This window comes from Cimex lectularius, unplaced genomic scaffold (genome assembly GCF_000648675.2).
Source record: "Cimex lectularius strain Harlan isolate CLEC.00 unplaced genomic scaffold, Clec_2.1 scaffold20, whole genome shotgun sequence".
Classification (NCBI taxonomy): domain Eukaryota; kingdom Metazoa; phylum Arthropoda; class Insecta; order Hemiptera; family Cimicidae; genus Cimex; species Cimex lectularius.
Window position 1 is genome coordinate 2,611,833 of NW_019392641.1, and position 15,524 is coordinate 2,627,356.

The 15,524-nt window shown below is 35.0% G+C and overlaps 1 protein-coding gene across 1 annotated transcript in view; it reads right to left on the reverse strand.

Moving 5' to 3' along the window:
* LOC106661296 overlaps positions 1–15,524 on the reverse strand; it is a 74,425-nt gene that overhangs the window by 34,152 nt on the left and 24,749 nt on the right. The window contains exon 3 of the mRNA XM_014384586.2: positions 9,275–9,418. Within this exon, the coding sequence (XP_014240072.1) occupies positions 9,275–9,418 (144 nt within the window). The remainder of the gene's footprint in view (positions 1–9,274; positions 9,419–15,524) is intronic.

Here is a 15,524-nt window from a genome sequence, read left to right on the forward strand (position 1 = left end):
GATTTAATAACTTATTGTCTAATTAAACATCTAATTATGGAAAACAATTGTTGAATTTCCTAAATTGATGGGATTTGGACAATGACATCTATGCAGTAAAAGTGAATATTAAGACTAATTGCTAATTATATGAAGAGTAAATTTTTAATAAATTAAATCACCTGGTTCTATTTGGTTTTTAATATAAATAATATTTTGTGCGCTAATTTTGTCTTTACAGCAATATTTTTTTGAATTCGGATCTTTTATATACCCCAGGGTGGGCATTTGTCCCCTTTTTTGTTTAAATTATTTATAAATTATTTATCTTCTGTATTAATGTGTGGGGATTAGTGATCATTAATCGATGATTATTCGGAAATCGTGAGATGCGGTCTGGTGTGATGTAGGTTTCAGAAAAACATTTTCTTTATTGTGCCAACGTTCGATCTTTAATGAGATCATCTTCAGGGCCTGGGATTTACAAACATCGTTTAAATTTAACAAATACACGTAGGATGTGGAAAAAATGAATTTATACAATGCAAAATATATTTTTTATATTCAATCAAAGTATTTCTACTCACGCAAAGTGTTTGTCTTCTGTGTATTGTGGCATAATTTGAATGGATGAATAATCTTTGAGTGAGTAGAAATACTTTGATCGAATATAAAAAATATATTTTGCATTGTATAAATTCATTTTTTCCACATCCTACATGTATTTGTTAAATGTAAACAATGTTTGTAAATCCCAGTCCCTGAAGATGATCTCAATAAAGATCGAAACGTTGGCACGATAAAGAAAATGTTTTTCTGAAACCTACATCACACCAGACCGCATCTCACGATTTCTGAATAATCTTCCGTATTAAATTATAGTGATATAAAAATGTTTGCAGACGATGTAAAAATACATATGGCAGTACAATCAGGCAGCTGGTGTAAGCTACTTAAATTTAAAAAAAGTCAACTAACAGGATAAAACCTTTTGTAAAAGTTCGACCAAGCAACTTAACATTCCAAAATGTAAAGTTGTCACCTATTCAAAAATTGAAATCTAATATTAGTTTCACGCATTTGATAAATGATGTTCCAATCGAAAAATTAAATGTGTTAAAAGATTGAGGTATGATTTTTGACAATAAAATGACTTTTAAGAAACATATATCTTTTGTTCAAGAGAAAAATTTAAGAACTCTGGGATTTATAATGCGTGAAAGTGCAGATTTCAGCATTAAAGAAGTGTTTAAATCTCTTTATTGTAGCTTTGTCCGACCAATATTAGAATATAAAAATGTTTATGGTCGCCAAGCTATGATAAATATATACACAGTCTAGAAATTATACAAAATAAATTCCTTCGCTGTACAGCTTATAAAATCAAATTTATTAGAAACCCGCACGAATTCAACCTAATTCGAAACAAAATGGGTCTGCTGTTGCTTGAAAACAGAAGAATGTATCTAGATGTTATTTTTGTATAAATTAGTAAATGGAATGATAGATAGTCTAAATTTTGAAATGTATAATGTTTCTAGGCTCAGTATGAGAAATTGTATTTCATTTTATATAAACATGGCTGTGACATAATATATGAAACTTGAAGAAAACTCTTGTAACCTTTTGAAGACGGAAGGAAATTTGGTATGTTTTGACTGGTCTTTTGACATCTTGTCTAAACTAAAAGAAGTTATTGTAAATTACTATTCGGAAATCGTGAGATGCGGTCTGGTGTGATGTAGGTTTCAGAAAAACATTTTCTTTATCGTGCCAACGTTTCGATCTTTATTGAGATCATCTTCAGCGCTCAGTGTTTGTTTTCCGTGTAGATGTGTCATTCTTTCTGTCGTGTTGAGAGTGCCAGTGAGATATTGATGTTTTATGTTTATATTATCTAAAATTTTCTAGCATTGTATAAATACATTTTTTTAAATCTAAAATTTTCTAGCATTGTATAAATTCATTTATTTTAATGTAAAATTTTCTAGCATTGTATAAATTCATATTTTTAAATCTAAAATTTTCTAGCATTGTATAAATTCATATTTTTAAATCTAAAATTTTCTAGCATTGTATAAATACATTTTTTTAAATCTAAAATTTTCTAGCATTGTATAAATTCATTTTTTTTAATCTAAAATTTTCTAGCATCGTATAAATTCATTTTTTTTAATATAAAATTTTCTAGCATTGTATAAGTTCATTTTTTAAAATCTAAAATGTTTTAGCATTGTATAAATTCATTTTTTTAATCTCAAATTTCTAGCGTTGTATAAATTCATTTTTTCACATCCTATATGTGTTTGTACAGTTTAAACAATGTTTATAAATCCCCGTTCCTGAAGATGATCTCAGTAAAGATCGAAACGTTGGCTCGATAAAGAAAATGTTTTTCTAAAACCTACGTCACACCAGACCGCTTCTCACCATCTCCGAATAATCATTGACTAACGTTCACTAAACACCACACATTGCAAATAACATTAATTTAATTCATTGTAATGATTAAAAGTATAAAATGTATGTAATGTTCGTTCAAATAAATAAATATGTTAAAGTTGTTTGAACTTTTACAGAAAGTTTTATCCTGTTTTAAAATTATTTTTCCACCCCGTGGCGATGTCTTCTCGGTACGAGTCCCATCCCCGTCGGATGTTTTTGACCCCGGGTTGAACACGGCGTTTTGACGTATGTCGAACCTGTTGTAGATCTACAATAAAACACGAGCTATGCAATTGTCCGTTTTACAATGGACTAGCGGACTCACGTGCCCATATTCCACAGTTTGATATCTCGTACTTCTTATTCTCACGGCGAGGACACGTATCTCTAACATCTTTCACCATTCGCCTTTTAACGTCATGCTTTTATTCTCAGGGAAGACTCGTCATCCTCACAATTACGGTGACTCGAGCGGTCGTTCGAGGGAAACTATTTTAACTAAAGATCCGTCTAGTTCTTCAAGAATTATCTTTGATGTGTTAATTGTTTTATGTGTAATTGAACATAATTTAATATAAATCCGAAATCTATTTTTAATTGGAAATACAATGAACGAAAACTTTTGGTCAAAATACTATGGCATAATAACTATTAAAGCTCTTTAAAGATTCGCAGATATTTGCTGTTCTAAAAATGACTAGCAATGGTATATTGAAGATTTGAAAAAATCAAGAACTTAAAGACCTACTTACAATTTTTTCAGTTTTTCTTTGAAATCGTGTAACTTTTTGTGTTTTTATTAATGGAAAATGATTAAATGTTTAGTTCATAAGATCGTAAGATAAAAGACAAATATTTTTATAGAGAAATGAATCTCTCTCGGTTTGTCTTCCACTCTCTCTCCTTACTCTTTCTTTACATCACAAACTTTTTGTCTCTCACAATATCTCGCTCTCCTCTCCCTCTCTCTCTCTCTTTCTCTCTGTCTCTCTCTCTTTCTTTCCATCACTAATTGTTTGTCTCTCACAATATCTCGCTCTTACTCTCTCTCTTTCCATCACTAATTTTTTGTCTCTCACAGTATCTAGCTCTTTCTCTCTCTTTCTTTCCATCACAAACTTTTTGTCTCTCACAATATCTCGCTCTCTCTCTCTCTCTCTCTCTCTCTCTCTCTTTCCATCACTAATTTTTTGTCTCTCACAATATCCCGCTCTTACTCTCTCTCTCTTTCCATCACTAATTTTTTGTCTCTCACAATATCTCTCTCTCTCTCTCTCTCTCTCTCTCTCTCTTTTGTCTCTCACAATATCTCTCTCTCTCTCTCTCTCTCTCTCTCTCTCTCTTTCTTTCCATCACTAATTTTTTGTCTCTCACAATATCTCGCTCTTACTCTCTTTCCATCACTAATTTTTTGTCTCTCACAGTATCTAGCTCTTTCTCTTTCTTTCTTTCCATCACTAACTTTTTGTCTCACAATATCTCGCTCTTTCTCTCTCTTTCTCCCTCTCTCCTCTCTCTTCCTTTCCATCACAAACGTTTTGTCTCTCACAGTATCTCTCTCTCTCTCTATTATTTTTTCGTCATTATCTCTGTCCTCCCCGAAACACCATTGGAAAAGTAAGTGTAAGTCTAAGAATAAGTGAAAGAATCACCAATTATTACAATAATTAAATCATTATTGCAATATTATTAGTCGTTTGACCTCTGAAGTAAGTCAATATAAATAAGTTAACTAAAAAAATTTAATATTTTTTTATTGCCTCGACTCTTTTGACCACGACCAGGAGTACTTGTACTTCCAACTAACAATAAGTTTAATCAAAATTGCGATTATTGCAAATCAAAAATTACTAATTTTTTACCAATTTTCTAACATTGTTGTTTTAACAATATTTATAAATCGAAAATTAAAATGCTTGTCGAACTGATTGTGAAATATTCACAATTCACATTCAGCGAGGCATGGCGAGAACACGTGTTCAGCACGAAATCGAAAAAAAAAAAAAAAAATGGAATGGATCTCTTTTGCTTGCCGTTCACGGGAGGAAAAACACGGGAAAACAATAGTGCGTGGAAACAGCAGTTTACGGCTAGTCTCACCTCGGCGGAAGCTGCCAGTATGACTTCCTGAATTTTTTAACGGGAAATCTTCGACCCGTGTAATAATATTAAATTTGCCCGGTTCCATTTCCCTCCCGGCGTGGACCAGAAACGAGGCTCACTGACCCAGTTTTATCGATTTTGATTTTGCTTGCTTGACTAGGCAAAAAAGATTTACGCCGTCACCGTTGAAAAAGGGTTAACCTGGCCTAAAAATTGAAAGATGTCGATTGACCATTCGCTAAACAGTTTTTTTCCGCTTACCTTCTTGCTCACGATAACTAATTATTTTTTGGTTTAACTCTAATTAATCATTAATCTTAAGAACTTTTTTATAATGAGTGATGGTGTAGAAAAGAGCACCTGACAAGATTTAGTTCGTTTTCTATCGGAAAAACAATTTAAATCTATTAGTAGGATGATAAGCCAATATATAAATTTAAATTGCACCAGGCGATGAGCGTACAGCAAACATTTTGCAGTTATTCATCATCATTTCTTCAATAATCATCAATCGTGTCCTAAGTATTTCGACAAGTAAAAAAAATCGTCCTTTCAGTTTTAAGTCTCAAATTACAAGTGCCAAATTAAATTGATGCATAATATGTTTAATTTTGTTAATAAAATCTAAGAATATGATGGACATATTTCAAGACACATTACGGATGGTCGACTTTAAACAAAGATGAAAAAAGTCACCGTTCGATAACTGCCGCTCCAGCAATTTCTGAAACGGTCCCTGGTTTGATTTAGCATTATGACCTGTGATAATAAATAACTCAATTGAAAGAAACGGTGAAGCAATTATGAAAAAATTATATACCTTGTAAATCATCATCATTAGTGGAATTAAAAGGCATTGTTGAGCGGAGATTACTCCATTATCAAACAGTTAAAGATTGTAGCTTCTATGTTTAATTAGTAACGATTTAAATCGAAATGTTTTACAGTCCACTATGGGAGGAGCATTTCTGAAGAAATTAAGATAGTAGCTGGTTCCCCAAGGTTCAGTGCTGGGACCAACATTGTTTCTAGTTTACATATGTGATGTACCAAAGTTCCAGCAAGTCCGACTTGTCCTTGTCGCACCTGCACTGTCATTAAGAGACAATTAAGATTTACGAAAATGGGAAAACTACTTTAAGAAATGAAAAATAACAAATATTTAGATGCGGTCTGGTGTGATGTAGGTTTTATGAAAACATTTTCTTTATCGTGCCAACGTTTTGATCTTTATTGAGATCATCTTCAGGGCTCAAAGTGTTTGTTTTCTGCGTAATCGTGCTTTTCTTGTTGAGGGTTCCTCGGCACGACACGCAAGAAGTAGTATTAATGCGTTTTTAGTTTGGCTCTGGGGTGAAACAAAAACTAGACTGAGTTTCTCTGTAATCAAAGAAACGACATTTACAAGATTTTATTTCACTTTATATTTTATTATCAAGTCTATCAAAAACACCACTTCTTAAAACCTTCTAACCATCTTAACCTTCTCCTATTGTCTGCTATTCCAGCCTAGCACGGGCATGCGCTATAGATGCGCGGTAAAATATAAATATAAATTTAAAAGAGGTTCGACGAACATCTTTTACATCTCCCTCAAATTATAAATTTTAAGCTAATTGCTATCACGATTAGCTTAATGTTACAAGAGAGAGAGAAAGAGAAAAAAGAGAGAGCGAGAGAGTGAGAGAGAAAGAGGGAGGGAGAGGGTGGATAGAGGAGAGAAAGAAAAGGAGAGTGAGAGAGAATGCATATCGTTTTATTTAAAAAATCTCGCAAATTTAGGAGCGAACTACCTGTCTTACAAACAGACACAAATCTTACAATCTCTTTCTAAGTAAGAGAGAGAAGAAAGAAAGAGAGTGGGAGGAGTGTGCGTAGGAGTGATAGAGAGAGAGAGAGAGAGAGAGAGAGAGAGAGAGAGAGAGAGAGAGAGAGAGAGAGAGAGAGAGAGAGAGAGAGAGAGAGAAGGGAAAGTGAAAGTGAGTGAGAAAGAGTGAGGGAGAAGGGAGAGAGAGAAATAGAAAAACATATTGATTGATTAACGATTTGTTTATTAAAATATGCGCAAAAGTTAGGTCTCCAGGACCTTTGTTACACTTAACGTTTAATTTCAATAATAATATTTGTTTATAGTCGCAAAAGAATAGAAATAAATACAAATAACAAATTATTGGAAAATCAACAACGAAATAAATGAATAAAGTGAAAGCAAGTTAAACTTATAAGTTATATTTTTATACAGAAAATATTATTGTTGAGTAACAAAATTAGATATCGATTTTTCGTAAGATTCTTAAAACCTTCTAGAATTGGAATATAATTTTACGATTTAAAAATGAAATAAAATACTTATAAAATGATTATTAACGTTTTACAAGTTAATGTAAAAGTGTATAATGAAAAAGATGATGTGCGATGATTAGTGACCGTTAGTCGATGATTATTCGGAAATCGTGAGATGCGGTCTGGTGTGATGTAGGTTTCAGAAAAACATTTTCTTTATCGGGCCAACGTTTCAATCTTTATTGAGATCATCTTCAGGGCTCAAAGTGTTTGCTTTCTGCGTGCCAGAGTGGCACTCTCAACACGACACGCAAGAATGGCACAATTACGCAGAAAACAAACACTTTGAGCCCTGAAGATGATCTCAATAAAGATCGAAACGTTGGCACGATAAAGAAAATGTTTTTCTGAAACCTATATCACACCAGACCGCATCTCACGATTTCCGAATAATCATCGACTAACGGTCACTAATCACCACATATTATTCACTACGTAAACTCAGCAATGGTGTGATAAATGTCAATGTGACAACTTGGTCCCCCTCGGTTAAATACTTGGGCCTACGGCTTGACAGCAAACTAAATTTTACGACACACGTTAATATACTAGTTGCAAATAGCGAAAAGCAAAAAAAAAAAAAAAAAAAATGTTTCCACTACTCTGTGTGGGTTTGAATCTGAATAAGTTGGTTATATACAAAATGGTGGTAAGATCAGGTCTGCTTCCTTCCTGAGCAGACAACTTGCGAAAGTAACTACAAGAAACTAAAAGTAGCTCAAAATAAATAACTTATGCTGTGCTGTATTTATGTTGCTTGATGCTCGTTCCACAAGGATTGGGCTTTTGCATGAGATGTGCAAGCTGGACATAACCAAGAGTTTTATTGAAAAATACACCATAATTCTGAAGGCTTGTGCCACTAGCACTAGTTTTGATTTCTGATATTGGAACCCTTGGTCTTATAAAGAGAAGGCATAAAAATATGGTAGAAGTAACGGGTGCTCTTTCCTCTGAACTTAAGCTAGTACCAATACAGTTCAAGACTGAGAATCAAGGGACTACTAAATTGGTTATTTTTCAGATTTTTTTATCATTAATTAAATACTTTAATAGTAATAATTAATAGTATAAATTATAAGTCGTTAAATGATTTATATAATACACACACACATTCAATATTTTAAACTTTATGTGAACTTTAAATTTAGTTTAATCAAACTGGGAATGCAAAATGATGATGTTTCCGAAAAAAGTATCTCGCGATTCATAATTGTTGGTATAATTGTCTATTTGATAGTAGGCGTGTGGGTCGAATGGATAAACGACGACGTTGGGAGGTGTTGAAGGAATGAGGAAATGGGCCGGAGACGACCCGTAACGACAGCCGTTTAGTCACAGGGTGCCGCCCAATTTTGCATTCAGATTTGCCCCTTAACCGAGCGCCACATCGACGCAGACAATGGACATGGATCGGCGGCCACGTCCCAATGGGAATCATTCTCCGAAGACCTTCCTCCTTCTCTTCTCTTTTCTTGGAAACCGCGGCTTCCGATCGCCCCCGCGACGGAGACTGCTCACAAAGATGATTCGTCGGTCTCGGTGGGATGTGGGAAAATGCTAATTCCCGCCATGTGACCACGTACTGTGGAAATTGTGTTTTTGACGTAACGACAAAATTGTACGTGGAAATATTTTGAGAGAATTTGATTTTGTATTTTCCAAGATCATTGACTTGTGAAACCGATAGGATGGAGACAGAAAAACTGAGAAAAGAAGAGTGGGAGAGAGAGAGAGAGAGAGAGAGAGAGAGAGAGAGAGAGAGAGAGAGAGAGNATTATTTATTGTTATTCTTTTTATTAGATTTTATGAGTTTATGAGAACTGAGAGAGAAAGAGAGAAAGAGAGAGGAAAGATAAAAGAAAGGATAAGAAAGAGAGGATGTAGAAAGAAAGGATAAGAAAGAGGGTGAGAGAAAGAGACAGATTAAGAAGGAAAGAGAGAGAATGAAAGAGAGAAAGAGGGAGATGAAAAGGAAGGTAAAGAGAGGTTGACAAAAAGAGAGAAAGAAGGGAAGAGAGAGAGATAGAGACAGAGAGAGAAAGAGAGGAAATAGAGAGAACGAAGGTCAGAGAGAGAGAGAGAGAGAGAGAAAGAGAGAGAGAGGGGGTGAGAGAGCGTGAGTAAGAGTGTGAGGGGAGAGAGGCAGAGGACGGTTTGGAGGAAGTTCGTTCATGCTAGCGAATAACGTGTGCATAGAACGTGTATTTTTTTGAGAAGGATCAAAACATTTGCTCACCATGATTCAAAACATTAATCAAGAAATGAGAGCCTTCGCATAACATCTTTAAGTGTGATATCTTCATGAGTGTTCAGTTTTAAGTTTTCTAACTTTTATTTAAAAAAAAAACCCAAAATCGTGGTCACGGCTGAAAATGAAATAAGTCTAATGAAAAGAGCTTACCGAACTGTGGTGAGATCCGTCGTGGGCGAGAGCCTCCCTCGTGTCGTTTCCTTCTGGCTCTACGCTCACGTGCTCCGTCGTCACTTCGTTGTAAATGTCTGTGGGCGAAAGGACTTCCGTCGCTTCCTCGGCTCCTCCAGCGAGCTGGGAAAAACAAACAATTGAATTTAACACATAATCTAAAATCAATTATGATAAAATGAAAAATGGGTAAGCAGAAAGGCAGAGGAAACATTTTTTTTTTTTTGAGATGAGTTAAATCATACCGTGTTAAAATATTTCAAATAGGAACAACAGAAGGTACAGGTAGATGAAAACAGAGAGAATATATGGACAAAATTGGATCATAAACAGCCAAGCTAAAAATCTTAAAAATAGCTTTCAATCTTCGAATAAAATTTTTCTTTGAAATTATAGGAAAAAATAGGCGAGAGTTTGTCAGTGTTTTAGTTTTATAGATCAAAATTATCAGGTTCATCACCCTACCCTCAAGAAGAACTTAAAACTTAATTATCGCTTAGGCTGAGTTTATAATTTTGATGTTTTAAAAATAAATGAAATATTATATTCATAATAACGGTGTAAATAATGAAACCATTGTTTGAACAAGCACATTGCAAAATACACCTTTTGTCGTAACTTTTTATTAATGTGACAAGGCGACAGTAATAATCTCGTTCCACCGAGTAATTTCTTAGGTAATAAATTCGTCATAATAAAAAATTGTGAGCGTTCTCTTTGGTAGTCTGGGTGGTCTGCGGAGTGATAGTTTCGGTCTTTTTCGATCAGTTTCTGTTGCCAGAAGAGTTTCGCCTTTTCGCAGTCTTCAGTGCTCAGGGATAATAAAACCGTACTCTCGGTTGTAAATAATTATTATTCAGGCTGGCGGATGAAAAGGTACACAATGAGGAAAAATTGCCCGTTGAAAATCGTCGAGACGTTTCACTCATCTGGGTGGAAATAGTTTTTTTCCCCTCCCTCTCCCAATAACCCTCGTCTTGACCAACAAACGGCCTGTCGGGAAAAATCACTGGAAAATCGCGATGAAAAACATCGGCCGGGTGAAAAAGCTCATGGCGAGTCGTTTTGAAAATTCTTCGACGTGCTCGCTTTTTCGATTTTTATCTTTTGAATTCCGAAAGCCGTGGGAAGAACGCCACTATTTTCACTTTTTGCCCGCGATCTTGAACAAAACTTTCAATTTTGATATTCTAATAATAAACAAATAGGAACTGCTCAAAAAACAAAGCAAGTACACAAGGAAGATATCTTTAGATAAGAGGGAAATGAAAATTGTATTATTATTTTATAATAGATGTTAGGAGTGAGAATTCACGGATGCAAACGGTAAACAGACAAAACTATTTTTTTTACATTTCAAAAGTTTAAATAAATCAATATGTGAGCTGATGATGGTGTTGGTCTGCTAGTCTGTGAACTCAAGCTAAACCGGCATTGGGTAACTTTTTGGGTCCGTCCTTACTCGCGAGTTTGTTGAATTCCTTAAACGCGTTTCGGCAACTCTGTTCAAAAACGTTCAACTCAACAGTTCCTCACTGATGATGGCCAAATGCCGAAACACGAGTAATTTTGTGAAAATCGTTTTGTTTGTACTTTCGGTTCACCATCATCACGCCTACACAAGATTAGCTTAAAATATTAAATTCACTAATTTCGTGGTCCGCTCGACCAATTGAATCATTACAATTAATTAAGGTTTTTAGTTGAGATGAAAAAAAGTTAATGGCACGAGCGGGATTCGAACCCACGATCTTCGGCTAGATACGCCGCTGCTCTACCACCTGAGCTATCGTGACCTCGATCCACTCCGACATAAACTTCCTATCTCAACCCCACCTTATGAGTTTTCCCTCCTTTTTGACATTTTTCAAATGTCTGTCCAAACCGACTACACGACATATAGTTAGCACATATTTAGCAGTTCTACTTGACCGTTGAAAATCTAGCGTCAAGAGCAGGATTCGAACCCACGACCTTCGGCTCAAATCGCTGTTCCTCTGCCCCACTACTTTGTCACGATAGCTCAAGTGCTAGAGCAGCGGCGTATCTAGCCGAAGATCGTGGGTTCGAACCCCGCTCGTGCCATTAACTTTTTTTCATTTCAACTAAAAACCTTAATTAATTGTATTAAAATATTAAATTTGCCATACATTTCTAATTGAAAAACGTGGTTATTTCCATGCCCGTTTTTACCGGGGACACAAGTCTATTATTATTTACCCGAATACTAACAATAATAAATAAAATAACTAAATTATTACATATTTATTTAGTTTTTTGCACGGTAATACAAATATTTTAAACAAATATTCAATTTTAAATAATTATACTTTTTCTTTTATATAGATGAAAAAGCTAGTGTCACGGGCAGGATTCGAACCCACGACCTTCGGCTCAATACGCCGCTGCTTTAACCACTTGACTATGACAAAATAGTGGGGTAGAGGAACATCGATTTGAGCCGAAGGTCGTGGGTTCGAATCCCGCTCTTGACGCTAGATTTTCAACGGTCAAGTAGAACTGCTAAATATGTTTGGATTAATAAAGATTTAATTTTTATTTCGTGATAATTTTACTGGGCGAAAATTTTGTAGTACAATATTAATTGTAGTATACTATCATCCTGCCTACTCTCGTTTTGGTCTGCCAGCCGCTTTCAAACCGACCAATGAAACCAATCCTAACCATCCCTAACCACTGAATGGGAAGCTGAAACGCGTCAACCGGATAGGCGATCAAAGGGGTAAATCACTTCTTACATTTCAACGTAATCTTTTTTTCACCCTGCTCTTCCCACCAACCCAGAGGTAATCAGACCAGAATGATCGGTGAGGACCAAAGCCACTCCCCCCATAAACATTGCAGATTTCTCAGTAAATATATTTTTGTATATTAGTGATGACGAAACGTCTAAAAAATGGTTTCACTTTCATCGACTCAGTGAAAATGATTACGTTACTGAGGTGATAGATTAACTTCATCAGCGATCTCTGCTAATCGACAGGTGCCGTTTGGAATTATGGACAGCAGTCCCGGGATTAAATTAAACGGGACACATTGGACCGGAACAGTTGGCCATTACGCTCTGAGGTTTCCGGCGGTCATCCCGAAAGAAAGAACAGTGATGAGAATCGAACTCAGTTAGGAACTGGTTGAGCGTAAAAACCCTAACCCATTGGGTGTCCAAAAAAGGAAAAAATTTCCAGGCCTGAGGAAATAGAGATACGTGTTCTGGAAGAGGTCAACTGATCCGTGATGTCGGTGGGAAGCAGAGGTCAGATATCCTTTTGTTCTTGAAACCGAAGTGAATCGCCTCTGCGACAATGTTGCATATTCGGAGGAGTGTGACGTACTGCTCCAGGGGCGTTGTACTTGAAGGATTTGTCATGGAGTCTTGCATTTCTTCCGCACCGCGAAATCACGTCATCATCCCGGCAGAGTTCATCACCAGCTGCTCCGACTCCTGACCCACTATCTTTTCGAACAGCAAACGTTCATTACAAATCTTTATTAATTTTTATTTTCTCATCCGACTATTCACGAAAAATCAAGAACAATTAACAGACCATAAAACACATTAATGATCTCCTCACATGTAATCCATCTCAAAACTTTCAACAATCGATCTGTCTGCTATGTCCCTTCACGGAATCAGGATCAAAATTGACAAAATTCATGCGATTGCTTTTTATTTTTATTATTTTTTAACTTGGGTATTTCAAATAAAAGGTCTCGGTGGTTTTGAATAAATGCTAATTTGTAAGTATGTTGGGTTTGAATTCAGGGCAGCGGTGATTCGAACCCGGGGCCTTTACCTTACGCTCTGACCGTTGCGGGCACCAAAGCCTACGGTTTTACCGGTGATTTTTAAGCGTTCCTGACATTACTGATGACTATATCCTTATTGATTAAGAAAACGATATTTTACATTGTCTTTTCTCCTAAGTAATAATAAAAATGGTGTCTTCCCATCTAACAAGTTTTCCCTGATATTTCCTGCGGAATAATCGTATAAAGCCATCTCAAAAAAAAAAAAAAAAAAAAATGATTTTATGTTTGCCATGTATCATTAATTAAAAGTAAGCAAGTAACAATAAAAGTATTTGTCTTTTTGCCCCATTACTTGATATTCGATACTTTCTTCTTATTCTTACATTAAATATTGTATTTTTATCTCCCCTTTCGTGCCCAAAAGATTTAATTTTTCAGAATTTAGGTTGATTGTGTAAAAGCACTCGCATGGATTTTGACACCATGTTTTATCCAAGAATTCGAGGACTTTAATTCTTAAATTAAATTAAAGAAGCATAAACGCTTGATCGCAGCTTTTGTAAACTCCACTTAATACATCTAGCAATTTACATAATCACTGTTTGACCAACAGAAATGAACAATGCACCATAGACTACAAGCTTCACACATAACTAATTAGTGCGAACTACTTGTTATTCTTCGTTGTTCCATAAATTATTATGTAAATACTTTTCCCTTTTTTTTATTGGTTTTTACATCTGTAAAACAATTACAACCGTAAAAATGTTATGAGAATAAAATTGACATGATACATGTCAGGAGAAATCTAACCAACCAAAATAACAAAAAGTAAATGATTGATCGTAAAATCATAATTGACAGCTGGTCAATGCATCATTACTTATCATCCATATCCAGCCATTCAAAAAACCCAAGGTTATTTAATTGTCATTGGTGACTTTGTCTATAGCTTCTCAAATGTGCCCTGCTGAAAATGCCATAAAGTGTTTTAAAAAATCCTTCCGATCAGAAGGTGAAGAACAATTTTATAGATGTCTTAATTGCTCTCATTGGTAGTCCGTCGTGATTAGAGTAGATTCAAAATCGCAATGTATATAACGCCATATAGACATCAATAATTTAAAAATCTTTCCGACAACAAAAGGAAGAGACTATATAGAGTTGTTTTCATTACTGTCTTTCATTAGATCTTTTAGGGTTTTTCTCTATCCATTGTTGATCAACAAAAGGAGCACGGACTTATCAGAGCACTTTTAGACTATACGTCAGCAAATGATTTGTTAGCATCAAAGTTGACTTTTAAAATCGCCTCGTTATGAAAGCAAATTGCAATTTTCTAACAATCATTGATTGAAAACTGCCAACACTGACGCTATCTAGTTTTTTCTAAAAATCTTTCCGACAGAAAAAGGAAGAGACTTTTTCGGGATGTTTTAATTAGTGTCTTTCAGTAGATCTTTTAGGGTTTTTTTCTCTAACCATCGTTGACAGTAAAATAAGCACGAAATTGTCAAAGCATCTTTAGACTACAAGTAATCAAATGATTTGTTAAATATAAATTTTCTCATTAACATTGATTCAAAACTACCATTTCTGACTCTACGTAGAGTTTTTCACAATCGCAGTGTTTATAACGCCATGTAGACAGTAATAATTAAAAAATCTTTCCGACAGCAAAAGGAAGAGACTTTTTATGGTTGTTTTAATTACTGTCTTTCAATAGATCTTTTATCTTAGGGTTTTTTTTTCTCTAACCATCGTTGACCTGTAAAAGGAGCACGAACTTGTCAGAGCATCTTTAGACTACAAGTAATCAAATGATTTGTTAAATATAAATTTTCTCATTATCATTGATTCAAAAATGCCATTTCTGTCTCTATGTAGAGTTTTTCACAATCGCAGTGTTTATAACGCCATGTAGATAGTAATAATTAAAAAATCTTTCCGACAGCAAAAGGAAGAGACTTTTTATGGTTGTTTTAATTACTGTCTTTCAATAGATCTTTTAGGTTTTTTCTCCAACCATCGTTGACCTGTAAAACCACGAACTTGTCAGAGCATTTGTAGATTATATGTAAGCAAATGATTTGTTAGCATCAAAGTTGAAGTTTAAAATCGTCGTTATGAGAGCAAATATAAATTTTCTAACCATCTTAATAAATTCACTAGGTTTCGTGGACCGCTTGACCAAATAATTAAGGTTTTTAGTTGAGTTAAAAAAGTCAGTGTCACGAGCGGGATTCGAACCCACGATCTTCGGCTTGATACACCGCTGCTCTACCACCTGAGCTATCGTGATCTCGATCCACTCGGACACCAACTTCCCATTTCAACCCGCCTATAAATTTTCCCTCCTTTTTGGCATTTTTCAAATGTCGTGTTATTTATTTGATTCTCGGCGACAAATGAAATGGCCATGTAAAATTTTAGTGAAGATATACTTCATTTTATCTTA